This window comes from Chiloscyllium plagiosum, unplaced genomic scaffold (genome assembly GCF_037043375.1).
Source record: "Chiloscyllium plagiosum isolate Xiang-an unplaced genomic scaffold, Cpla_swu_hap1 HiC_scaffold_5, whole genome shotgun sequence".
Taxonomy (NCBI): Eukaryota; Metazoa; Chordata; class Chondrichthyes; order Orectolobiformes; family Hemiscylliidae; genus Chiloscyllium; species Chiloscyllium plagiosum.
Window position 1 is genome coordinate 78593141 of NW_028270143.1, and position 14172 is coordinate 78607312.

At 39.9% G+C, this 14172-nt stretch overlaps 1 protein-coding gene across 2 annotated transcripts in view; it reads left to right on the forward strand.

The window, feature by feature from the left end:
* The window catches only part of nmt2 (N-myristoyltransferase 2), a 51468-nt gene that overhangs the window by 15804 nt on the left and 21492 nt on the right, over positions 1 to 14172 (forward strand). The window contains exon 3 of one of the 2 annotated variants that reach the window (XM_087987332.1): positions 3953 to 4097. In XM_087987332.1, the coding sequence (XP_087843458.1) occupies positions 3953 to 4097 (145 nt within the window). The remainder of the gene's footprint in view (positions 1 to 3952; positions 4098 to 14172) is intronic. The other variant, XM_087987333.1, reaches the window with a different exon arrangement.

Below are 14172 nucleotides of genomic sequence, written 5' to 3' on the forward strand. Positions count from 1 at the left end.
ATGGAATGAGTTGCGAGAAGAAGTGGTGATGGCTGGTACTATTACAACATTTAAAAGGCATCTGGATGGGTATATGAATAGGGTTTGGAGGGATATGTGCCAAGTGCTGGCAAATGGGACTGGATTAGGTTAGGATACCTGGTCGGCATGGACAAGTTGGACGGAAGGGTCTGTTTCCGTGCTGTACATCTCTATGACTCTCTTCAGTAAATGAAGAAAAGAAATCATTGTTAAAGTAATGCTGATTTTCTTTTTTATTTGTTTATGGGATGTAGGTGTTGATAGTAAGGCCAGCGTATATTACCCATTTCTGCCTTCTTGAACCACTGTAGTCTGTACTATACTATAGGACATTAGACAGAGACATCCAAGATTTCAGTCTGGTGACAGTGAAACAATGGCAATAGTCAGAATTAAAAATCACACAACACCAGGTTATAGTCCAACAAGTTTATATGGAAGTACAAGCTTTTGGAGCATTGCTCCTTCGTCAGATAGCCAGCAGGGCAGAATCATAGGACACAGAATTTATAGTAAAAAAAAAAATCAAAGTGTGTTACAACTGACACGATGTACTGAACGCACCTAGAATGCTGTTTAGTCTTTAATCACTTAGAATGGGTTGCTGGTTTTGATTCATTAAAATGTAAATCCCAGAAGTTCTTTCAAGTCACATACCCGAGATAACTTAAGGTTTTATAAAAAAGGTGAATCTCAGCTCAGACAGTGCATTAAAGGTGTGAGTTTAGAGTCTGTCTGTATTCCAACCTTGAGTCAGACTGCTTCTATTTCCAAAGTAAGAATTATAAAATGTCACATGAACTGATTGTTTACAGATTGTGTGCTTGCTGAACAAAATAGAATGTATCTGCAAATATAAATCTGCAAATGCACATTCACCTCATAGACTTATATGTTTGGGTTATAAGCTGGCAAGTTTGTTTTCAGCTCAATAAGCAAACATAAAACCTGAACCTCAACCTGAGCTACAAATCTTCTCAAAAATTGCAAAAACTTGTATGTGTGCCTGCGTGCATGCATGAGAGGGAGAGAATGTGTGAGCGTGTGCGTGCTTGATAGAATGTGTGCACGTAGGTGACGGAGTATATGCCTGTGGCGGGGGCGTGTGTATGTATGTTTGTATGTCTGAGAGTGCATGTGTATGAGAGTGGGTCCACGTGAGTGTGATTGTGTATAGGAGTTTGTGAGAATATAGTATAGTGGAATCACCTGTAGTGTGGCATGAACCCAAGATCCCAGTTGAGGCTGTCCTCATGAGTACTGAACTTGGCTGCGAACAACATTGGCTGAGTCACATGAGTACCTGCGACTCACATGGTAGGTGGTGTCCACACATGTAATGGTTGTATCCATTGTCGACACTCTGACACATCTTGCAGTGGTTGTATCGTGTTATGGTTGATGTCCTGAAGGCTGGGCAGTTTGCTGCAAGCAGTGGTCAGTTTAAGATTTGGCAGTTGTTTTAAAGGCGAGAAGTAGAGGTGTTGGAAAGATCTTGGCGAGGTGCTCTTCCTTATCGATAATGTGTTGAAGCTGTGAAGAACATGGAGAAGTTTCTCCGCTCCTCGGAAGTACAGGACAATGAAGGGTACCCTATTGGTTGTATCTCTTGTCTGCCTCCTAAGGAGGTCATTACAGTTTCTCGCTGTAGCATGTCAGAACCGGCCAAAGTTGTCTATGTCATAAGCTGCAGGCAAGGATGCCCTGAGGCATGGTACCTTGGCAAGACCAACAGGTATTACAACAATGGATGAATGGACACCACACAACTATCACCAGAGAGGGATGTTCCCTCCAGTCAGGGACCACTTCAGTGGTCAAGGACATTTGGCCTTAGATCTTTGGCTGACCATCCTCCAAGGTGGACTTTGGGATAGGCAACAATGCAGAGTTGGTGAGCAGAGGCTGATAGCCAAATTCGGTACCCATGAGGACGGCCTCAACCAGGATCTTGGGTTCATGTCACACTGCAGGTGACCCTACTGTACTATGCACACACACATAAGCACACATACACATGCACTCCTACACACGATCACACTCACACTCGTGCAGACTCTCTCTCTCTGAGACACACACTCCCACACTCAAGCACACACCCTGTCACAGGCATATACTCTGTCACACGCGCATGCATATACTCTCATGCCACACATGCACTCGCATACTCTCTCTCCTCTCTCACAAGAATACTCCATCACATGCGCATGCACCCACTCTCATGCTACACACACACACTCACATACTCTCTGACTCTCCCTCTGCCTCACAAGCATGCACACACATGTACGTCTATGGGGTAAATTATGCATTTGCAGATTTGTATTTGGAGATTCATTGTATTTTGTTCAAAAAGCACACAGTCTGCAGGCAGTCAGTCCAGGTGGCATTTTATAAATTCATACTTTATAAATAGAACCAGTCTGACTCAAGGTTGGAATACACACAGACTCTAACCTCACAGCTTTAATGCATTGTCTGAGCTGAGATGTCACCATTTTTATAAAATCTTAAGTTATCTCAGGAATGTGACTTGAAAGAAGTTCTGGGATTAAAATATTAATGAATCAAAACCTGCAACCCATTCTAAGTGATTAAAGACTTAACAGCATTCCAGGTGTGTTCAATACATCGCATCAGTTGTATGACATTTTGATTTTTGCTGTAAATTCTGTGTCTTATGATTCTGCCTCACTAGCTACCTGATGAAGGAGGAATGCACCAAAAGCTTGTACTTCCACATAAACCTGTTGGACTGTAATCTGATGTTGAGTGATTTTTAACTTTGTCCACCTCAGTCCAAAACTGGTAGCTCCACGTAAAAGTCAGAATGGAATACAGCTCGAAGAGGAACTTGTTGATGATGTTCCTATGCACCTCAAATCCTTTTTTCTTCTTGGTGATAGAGCTTGCATGTTTGAAAGCTATTTTTGGAGAAATCTTGGTGGTTGCTGCAGCGCATCTCCTAGAACATATGGCAACTATGACAGACTAATGATGGAGGAAGTATATGTTTAAGGTGAAGAAACATTAACATTGGCATTTGCTCCAAATTATGTGACAAGTTTGTGCATTATCAACACAGATAGGAATATTTTAGGCACATTGTTCAGTCTATTATAGACTTGGATTTATGCACTGGTGATTTTCTGTTGAAACCATAAAATGTTTTTCAGCACTATTCTGTCATTTCTATAGGACCCTATTTCTGGTTTTGGCATTGTAGTAGCTTCATGTAAGCAAGTTAATTCTGAAGTTTTAAAATATAAAGCTACTAGCATCCCCAGTATTCTCTCTTACCACGGCTGCTGAAATATACATAGATGAGCAGATTTTCTCCATGTAATTTCTACCAGGGTGGCAGGGGGAGGTAACATAGTTAAAACTTGACCAATACATCACCTAACCTCTGGAGTACACTTTAGTGAAGAATGGGGATAGAGAAAACGTTGTAGTTCGAACAGAACAGGAGAACGTCTCCTTGCCCTGCTGTCCAGTGTTGCCAAGGTCAATTGTAGAATTATATTTCTGTTTTGAGTAGGAGCATCTATTGCAGGTAGAAATTAAAAGTTTAACTTCCTAGATTATTTGGGCCATTAAGTGATTCCCATTATGAAGGTGGATCTGAATGAGGTCTGGTCAAAGTGGATTCTGTACTCGTCTATGTTGACTCCATTGCTGTTTATTTTCACCAGTGATTTAAATTATGACATTAGTGTAAGTATTTGTAAATTTGCAGATAGCATGAAAATGTATGCACAATTACGTTAACAAAGACAAAATTAGTAGAGTGAATGTTTGTTTAGATAACAAGTTACTGTGGTGTTGCCATAGTTCTATAGTGCCATTAATGTAGGAAAATGTCCAAAATGCTGGACTTCTTTTTTAAAAAACATCTGTTTTTTTTAAAACTGATGTTCTTTCTCATTAGAATCCCTCCGTTCCAATGCAAAAGCTTCAGGACATTCAAAGAGCAATGGAATTGCTTACAGCATGCCAAGGCCCTGGCAAGAGTCTGGAGGAGGCCAGTCAACACAGATACCACTTCTGGGACACCCAACCGGTACCCAAACTTAGTACGTTTAACAATATTCTGACTGACCACAGTACATGTACATGTAGAAGTCTTAGTTGTTGTGAGGGGTATTACTTCAGCATAGGAGCCCTTGTAGTAAAGGAAGGATTCCTAAGTGACTCCTGTATTTTGTTGCTGAAGACAAGTTGTTAACAACATGAGGTTCCTTAATACATAGTTCAGAGAAAAATTCAAAATCCATCATGACTATTTGAGGATCTGAATTCAGGTTTTAAAAAGTTGATTTTAAAATTAACTAGCTCCAGTAAAAGTGAAGCAAAGTTTGATTCTTGTAAGAGACCAGTTGGTTTGCTGAAGTATTTTAGAGAAGAAAACTTTCCTCTTTTGGCCTATGTGTAATTTCAATCTCTCATTGATGTGGTTGACTCTTAACTAACTCTAAATTGACATGGCAAGCCACTCCGTTATTTCCATCTTCAACTAGATTTGGGCAGTAAATGCTAGTGTTGGTGAAAATGCTCAGATATTGACAATGATTTTAGAAAAGAATGGCATCAAAATAACAATTATTTGAAAAAAAAGATTGATATTGGTCAAATATTGCTTGTCATTATAATTTTTTTTAAGATGTAGAAACAGGTTTTTATGTAATTTTTTGTATTTTTATATTAAAATGGTTTCATGAGGAGAAAAGCTCCTAGTTTAGGGAAACAAAACAAAATCATTGTACATTAACTGAATAGCAATAGATTCCAAGTCCTATAATAGCAAAAGAAAATTCTCTGATGTCAATTTGATAAACAGCGTTTTATTTTCAACTAATGTTTCAGTTCTGATCACTATATTCTGTCTTTCAATCAAATCTCAAATTTGTTATACGACCATTGATGTTTGCAAGGTAGGAAAGCAACTATGCCAATTTGTTTAGTCTTGATTTGGCGATGCCAGTGTTGGACTGGAGTGTACAAAGTTAAAAATCACACAATACCAGGTTATAGTCCAAAGGTTTAATTGGAAGCACACTAGCTTTCGGAGTGTCGCCCTTTCATCAGGTGGTAGAGTCCTCCACAACCACCTGATGAAGGAGCAGCATTCCGAAAACTAGTGTGCTTCCAATTAAACCTGTTGGACCAAAACCTGGTGTTGTGTGATTTTTAACTTGTTTAGTCTGTGTGCTATCATTTCTCCAGAAATTTTAGTACCAAGAGAGCCCAGTACTATCCCCATATCATATATTTTCCTTTTAAATACTTATTTTCTTTTCTTACAATGGTTACTGCCTCAGTCATGCTCTATGGCAAAGCATCACATGTTCCAATGGCCTGTTTAAGCAACATAACTTTTCCTTAAGCTTTTCTCCTTAAGCATTTTCATATTGACAATTCTAAATTGATTGTCTTCATCACAATTTCTCCTTCTCTGTTCAATATATTAAAACAATTCATACATTTAGTCTTCTGTGCATCAGTAGAAATAGCACCAGTATTTCAAGATTCTCCTCATAACTGTAAATGTATTCTTCGTTCCAGGAATCACTCTGTTTAATTTACATTGTAATTTCTGCATATCCCCGTGCACTATTTACAACGATATTAGAAGTCACATGACACTAGCTTAGAGTCCAACAGGTTTATTTGAAATCACAAGCTTTCAGAGAGCTGTTCCTTCATCAGGTAAAGTGAAATTTCACCTGACAAAGGAGCAGCACTTTGATAGCTTGTGAATGCAAATAAAACTGTTGGAATATAACCTGGTGTCATGTGACTTCGGACCTTACCCACCCTAGTCCAACATTGGCACCTCCATAACATGTACAACAATTGAGGTAAACAAGATAATGAGAGGAATGGATAGAGTCAATAGCCAGAGACTTTTCCCCAGGGCAGGATGGACTGGTACGAGGGGTCATAGTTTTAAGATATTAGGAGAAATGTGTAGAGGGGACGTAAGAGGTAGGTTCTTTACGCAGAGAGGTGTGAATGCATGGAATGCGTTGCCAGCTGTGGTGGTGGAAGCAGAGTCATTAGGGACATTTAAGCGATTGATGGACATGCACATGGATAGAAGTGAGTTGAGGGGTGCATAGGTTAAGTTATTTTATTTTGCATTAGGATTAACCCTCGGCACAACATTGTGGGCTAAAGGGCCTGTTCCGTGCTGTACTTCTCTATGTTCTAATGTCAAATGTGCAAACTGAAATTATTGAAATCTAATGTTGATTCTATAACTATAGCTGTATAAGGAACTCTCTGTTTCTGATGACCTTTAGGGAAGGATGTATGCCATCTTTATCTCCTCGTGCCTGTGTGTGATTCCAGACTTTTAGCAATATATTTGACTCTTGAATGTTCTCTGAAATGGCCCAGCAAGCCACTCAGTTGTATCCAACCACTTAGGACGTCTTACTATGCTGGATACACAGCATTGTCCATGGCAACTCCAATCACGTCAATCATGCAAAACCCTCTTTGGTAACATCTGGGAGCTTATGATAACATTGGGGCAGTGTCCCATGGACAAGTTAAGCAACAGCGTAACATAGTTATTTTTACAAAGATAGTTTGTGCAGTGAGTATCCCAAACACTGCCACTATAATCCTCGTATGTCCTACCACCAGGATAAATTTACCAAAGGTGGCAGAATAAAGGCTTATATTTGGGAGGGAGCAGCCCCAGGGTGGCACAGTGATTAGCACTGCTGCCTCACAGCGCCAGAGACCCGGGTTCATTTCCCACCTCAAGCGACTGTCTGTGTGGAGTTTGCACATTCTCCCCATGTCTGTGTGGGTTTCCTCCAGGTGCTCCGGTTTCCTCCCACAGTCCAAAAATGTGCAGATTAGGTGAATTGGCCATACTAAATTGCCCATAGTGTTAGGTGAAGGGGTAAATGTAGGGGAATGGGTCTGGGTGGGTTGCTCTTCGGAGGGTCGGTGTGCACTTGTTGGCCCGCAGGACCTGTTTCCACGCTGTAGGTAATCTAATCTAATCTACTCTAGATTCCTCCTCATTGTCTCTGGATCCCATGAAGCCTCATGGCATTATGTCACAAATACATTTAAAAAAAAGCTGCTAAATAGAACAGATTTTAAACTGGTTTAGCAACTGATCACCAGACATCCATGGGGTGCTTTGAGCAGTCAATAGTAACAGAATTGAATGAAGCAGTTGAATGCTGCATGACCTGGCAAATCTTCTCTATCATTGCTGTCAAGCCAGAGAACAGTGTGGCTGAATGAAGAATGCTGGAGGACATGCCAGGAGGAACACTGGATCTAAAAATGCTACAGCATGGAGCTACTTACAAACCAAATAACAAAAGCAGCATGTGATAAGTAAGCTTAGTGTTCTCAAAACCAGAAGATCAAATCAAAGCTGCTTGGCTGACAAGTGGCAAATAACATTCTCACCACACAAATGCCAGGCCATCTCCAATAAGAGACAGTCTGACTACTGTCCTTGACAGGTGTGATATTTCGGAAACCTCCACTATCGACATCTTGGGGGTTACCATTGGCCAGAAACTCAACTGGTTTTGTGATATTAAATAGAGTGGCTGCAAGATCAGGTCAGAGGTTAAGAATACTGTGGTGAGTAACTCACCTCCTGACTCTCCCAAGTCTGTCCTCCATCTACAAGGCAAGAGTGTGATGGAACACTTCCCACTTGCCTATATCACATGGACTGCAGCGGTTTAAGAAGGTAGCTCACCACCACATTCTCGAGGACAACTGGGGACAAGTAATAAATACTGGCTAGCCATCAATCCCCACATCCCATGAGTGAATAAAAAATGTCCTGCCAGCCATTAATATGGTGGATGGCGTAAAGATCTTGTCTTTGTTTTTCTATATTTTTAATGTGGACTGAAATAAGAAAAGAACCATTTTACAAACCAAGGATTAATGGTAGATTGCAGCGTATTTTGAAAGCAAATAGTCTGAGACTCATTGCAAACATAATTTAAATTGAAGTGTTGTCTGTTGTTGAGCTGAAGCCAAACGGATGTATAAAAATGAAGCTTTGTGTGGCAACAGAAAGCTGATTCATCTACTGACTAGTCACCAGTAGCAATGATTTCAGGCCTTCTGCCAACAACTGTGTGTTTGGTTTTCCGCTAGTTGAACAGCTTGGGACTATGAATAATATAGAGAGAAGCCATCAGACCTCCACTAATTCCCTCTGTTCGCTGCAGTAAAAGTTATTTTAATTAATAAGTCCTCTTATAATTACATTTTATAAATATGAAATAGTCCCCTATGTTTCCTGCAAACCAGTGAAAGCTTCAAGGAAGGGAAGATTGCGAAGCAGCATTCTGACCAGTGCAAGAATCATTTCAGTGACCTTGTAAACAGAAACCACTGAATTGCCTTCCTATTCCTTCCCTCCATTCATAAGGATATTTTGTGTGGGTGTGTATGTGTAAGGGGGACTTACATATGAACAAACCAACAGGATATTCAACTCTGCCAATCGAGCCTGCTCGACCATTCAATGGCTGATCTGATTTTAACCTCCACTCAACATTCCTGCATACCATCAATATTCTTTTATCTCTTTGAGAATCAAGTATATCTACCACTGCTTTAAAAAAATTAAAGATTTTACATTCACTGCCTTTTGAGGAAGGGAATTCCAAAAATTCAAACATCACAGCTCAGATATGGGAAAATTGTCCTGCAGTCAACATTACAGTGAAGCATTCTAAAAAAGTTACTTATCATTAGTTCTTGTTGCGTCAAAAAAAACGCATCACACAGTCTCTATTTTTATTGGCTGATATTGGAAAGGGAGGATGTGCAGCCTAATCATAACCTTATCACAGGCAGGAAGCTCAAATCAAATATCAGATGCTTGTTTCATCAGAAGTGAATATTGTTTATTAGTTTAAGCCTGTTATCAAGTTTTTAACATGGTAGACATGTTGGCACTACAGTTAATACATAAAATGCAACGTCATTAACTGATAGCTAAATAAATAATTAAAAACTCACTAAGAACGGCAGTACAGGTTGTATGTCAAAAGCTACAGTATGATGGAGTTGAAGGACACTTGGGACTGGTATTCTTGTGAACAGCATAATTAGAGAAGTAGAGCAGGCTAACTCATGGGGGCAAGAGCCCAAATTTGAGAAGTTGATGTGAATAAGTTGAGGGGAATGGCCACAGAGAAAGGAATCAATGTGGGAAATGACAAACCGACAATGACAGGAAGGGACAGAGAATATAGATCCAAGAGCAAATCAGATAACTAGATGTTACAAAAATAACAGAAGCACAAAACTTAAGGCACTGTATTTGAATTCAAAACAAAACAGATGTATCAGTAGTATAAATTGATATAAATAAGTATGATGTAGCGACTGTTACTGCAGTGTGGCTGCAAGACGAGCTAGAATGCGATCTGAATATTGAAGGGCATGTGATGTTTAGGAAGGGCATGAAGCTAGGAAAGGGTGCAGAATTGGCTTTGTTAAATAAGGATGACATTAGCACAATAGAGAGGGATGAATTAAACTCAGGAAACCAGGATATAGAAGCAATCTGGGTAGAGATGAGGATTGATAAAGGCAACAGGTCACTTGTGGAAGTTGTGCATAGGCCCCTAACAGTACCACATGGTAGGAAAATGTATCAAGGAAGGAATAATGAAAGTTTATCAAAAGCATACAGTGATTATCTTTGGGGATTTTAACCTATATGTAGGAAGGAATCAGATGAGAAAAAATAGTCTATGTGAGGAATTCATTTAATGTTTTCAAGACAATTTCTGAGACCTGGATGTTATAGTACCAACCAGAGAGAAGGGTATGAATAGACCTGGCTTTTGACTAATGAGATAGGATTAATTATGACCTCATAGTGAAAACACCCAAGCATGGTAGTGACCCTAATATGATTGAATTTTCCATGCCATTGAAGGGAGAGAGTGTGTGCCTAAGAGTACCATTATGAATTTTTAAAAGGGCAACAATGAGAGAATGAAAGCAGCACTTAATCACCAGTGAACTGGTAGTTTAGGTTAGAGGATAGGTAAATAGCAATGCAGTGTTTTGAAATGTGCAATTGTCCATTTTGGCAGAAAGAATAAAAAATAAGCATATTATCTTAAATGGACAAAGTTAAAAATCACACAACACCAGGTTTTAGTCCAGCAGGTTTATTTGGAAGCATTAGCTTTCAGAGCGCTGCGCCTTCATCAGGTGGTTGTGGCGGCACTCCAAAAGCTCGTGCTTCCAAATAAACCTGTTGGACTATAACCTGGTGCTGTGTGATTTTTAACTTCGTTCATCCCAGTCCAACACCATCTCCAAGACATACCTTAAATGATAAATGGATGCAGAGAGATCTAGGTCACCTGGTGCATGAATCACAGAAGGTTCATATGCAGGTGCAGCAAATAATCAAGAAAGCTAACTGGATGTTATTTTTTATTGCAAGGGGAATTAATGTAAGAGTAGAGAGGAATGCTGTACTGTACTGGTCACCATCCCTATTGAAGGTTGTCAGTGCTTTGGAAGAAGTTCAGAGAAGAGTAACTAAACTAATACCTGAAATAAGCAGGTTGCCTTCTGATGAGAGGCTAGACAGGTTGGGCCTGTATCCTTTGATTTAGAAATGTCAGAGATGACTTAATTAAAACAAATAAGATTCTGAGGGGACTTGAATGTAGAAAGTTTGCTTTCTCTTGTTGGTGAATATAGATCTAGTGGTCAGAGTTTCAGAATAGGAGGTTGCCCATTTAAATTAAGATAGTGAGGGTTGTGAATCTATGCAGGTCTATAAGAGAGTTTACTAATTAAAACTAATTTCCTCAGATAGTTATTTGGCAAAAGTTAAATTGTTTACCTTTAGCTACATTTTAATGATGTGGAATAAATAGTAATTTTTGTCAAGTGCAAAAACTTAGCCTTTGCTTTCTATCAACCTGGGTGTCAAAAACATAAATTTAGGCATTCTACGTACTTTTTCTGATTGTTAACTTTCGTGACAATCTCTGAATAATGGGATGAGATTTCAGCAAACAACCCCACTGAGGCATAACAGAAGTCAAATGACTAACAGGAGAAGGAGATTGCACTGGTATCATCCTCAGCAAAAGGGGAACCCAAGCACCATGATGCACTAGACAAGAATGAGGCATTTGCAATGACCTTCAACCAGAATTGACAAATGAATGATTCACCATAACCTTTACCTGAGGTCCCTAGGATGCCTTTAGCCACTCCCTGTGATATTGGGAAGCTGCTGAAGGCATTGGATACTGCAAAGGCTCGTAGCCTTGACAGTGTTCCAGTTTAGCTGCAGCATCAGCATTACTTGGCAATATGGAAATTTGTTCAAGTATGCCATGACACAGATAAGCAGGACAAATCCAGTTACCAATTACCACCCCATCAGTTTATTCCCACTGATCAGGAAGGACTACTTGCTTAGTAATTGCTGCTTTAATTGGTTCATCCAGTGCCTATTTATTCCTGAACTTATTATATTCTTGATCCATGAAGGTTCATTTTCACACGTTTCGTCACCATACTAGGTGACATCTTCAGTGAGCCTCCAGATGAAGCACTGCTGATGATTCCTGCTTTTTATTTATATGTTTGGGTTTCTTTGGGTTGGTAATGTCATTTCCTGTGGTGATGTCATTTCCTGTCCTTTTTCTCAGAAATGGGATTTGTTGATAGAGTTCCGGTTGGAATGTCATGCTTCTAGAAATTCTCGTGTGTGTCTCTGTTCGACTTGTCCCAAGATGGATGTGTTGTCCCAGTCGAAGTGGTGTCCTTCCTTATCTGGATGTAAGAGACAAGAATCCCTAAAAACGTGGCATTCCAACTGGAACTCTATTAACAAACACATTGAGTTGGGCCCCATTTACCACCCCCTGAGAAAAAGAACAGGAAATGATATCACTGTAGGAAATGACATCACCAACCCAAATAAATCCAAACACATAAATAGAAAGCAGGAATCATCAGTGCTTCATCCTGAGGCTCACTGAAGAGGTTACCTAGTATGGTGACGAAACATCTGAAAATGAACCCTCCAGCACAGCGAGCAAACCTTCATACAGAACCTCAACCTGACCTACAGATCTTCTTAAAACTCACTAGTCTTGATCCAAACATAGGCAAACAGTTGAACTCAAGAGGGAGGTAAAAGTGACTGCAGTTGAGTATGGCACCAAGGACCCTTGCAAAACTGGAGTCAGTGAGAATTGGAGAGAAATGTCTCCACTCATTGTGGAGTTATACCAAGTACAAAGAAGATGGTCATGGTTATTGGAGATCACTCGTCTCAATCCCAGGGCATCACTGCGTGAGTTCCTAGGCTCAGTTATTTTCAGCTTCATCAAAGAACTTCCCACCGTCACAAGGTCAGGAGGTAGAATGGTCACTAATGTTAGCAGTGTTCAGCACCATTCACAACAGCTCAGATACCGAAGCATTGTGTTCATGTGCTGCAAAAACCTGAATTAAATTCAGGCTTGTGCTCAGAAGTGGCAAATAAGATTCATGTAAAGCAAGTACCAGAAATGACCATCTCCAAAAGGAGAGAATCTAACTATCCTCAATTGACATTCAAAGGCATTTCCATCGGTAAATCCCTCACCATCAAAATCTTGGATGTTAGAACTGATCAGAAACTGAACTGGACCAGACATCTAAACACTGTGCTGTCAAGAGCAAGTTGGAAGGTAGGAATTCTTCAACAAATAAGTCACTTTCTATCTTCCCTATGCCTGTCCAATATCTTAGAGACTCAAAACAGGAGTTCACAGAATGTTATCCACTTGCTTGGATGGGTGCAGCTCCCACAGCATTCAAAATAAAGGACATCACCCAGGACAAAGCAGCCCACTTGACTGACACCTTATCCACCACTTTCAATATCTACTGCCTTCACCACAGATACCACAGTAGCAGCATTGTACAGTATCTGCAAGGTGCACTGCACCAACTAATCAAACACCTTTGGCAGTGCCTTCTAAATCAGAAACCTTGGCCACATCGATTGACAAAGGCAACAGATGCATGGAGGCAGCACTGCCCTCAGGTACCTCTCCAAGCCACACTTACTAACTGACTTGGAACTGTCTCACTCTTTGTTCACTGTCACTGGGTCAAAATCGTGGAACTCCCTCCCTGACAGCATTGTGAATATACCTTGCCACCATAAACCCTGCCATGAACTGTAGCAGTTTAAGAAGGTAGCTCACCAGCAACATGTACATTTCGTTAATATTTTTTAAAAGTAGGTAAAACAGCAAAAATAAAACTTGTCACTATTCTAACTCACTTAGAATTGAATGTAGTGTAGTGCTACTGTTAATGCAGCTCAATACTTGGTCTCCTTTATTAACTAGAATTTTGTATGTTTTGGCTTTCGGGGAATGGTTTATCAGCATTTTTACATTGTTTATTCGATCCTTACATTTTAAAGTATGACAATATCAAAGTTATTTTATTATGATTTAATATTAATGCGTGAAGCTCAGTAAAGTAAGATATATTTGTCTAAATACTTGGTGAATTTATGTGTCAGTTTCTATGTTCAGTTCCCCACAGCTTCATGAGCTATGTAGAATTGGAAATATAAATAGCTACTTATAATTCTACAAGATTTATAAATAGTAGACAAATAGTAGTAAACTTCCTTTGATAAGGTCCTAATTGGAAGAATGGATCAAAAGGTAGGATGGTCCATGTGATTCAAGGCAACAATTTGGACGTAAACATAGAAGGTATGATTAGTAGGTGTGCAGATGACACACAAATTTATGGTGGTGTTGATAGTGAGCAACATAGTCTCAGGCTACAGTGTGATATTGATCAGCTAATAAATTGGGCAGAGGAAATTCAATTGTGATAAGTGGGAGATCATCACCTTGGGATGTCTAATAAGTGAATGATATACACAATGAATAGAACGTACCAAGAGAGAAACAAAGGACATTGGTGTGCAAGTACATAGAACCCTGAAGGTGCCAGCCCAGGTAGGCAGAGTGGTGAAGAAGGCATATGGGATGCTTACCTTCATGAGCTGCAGCATAGAATATGGGAGCAAGGAAGTCTTGGTACAACTTTATAAAACATTGGTCATGCAACAGATGGAAT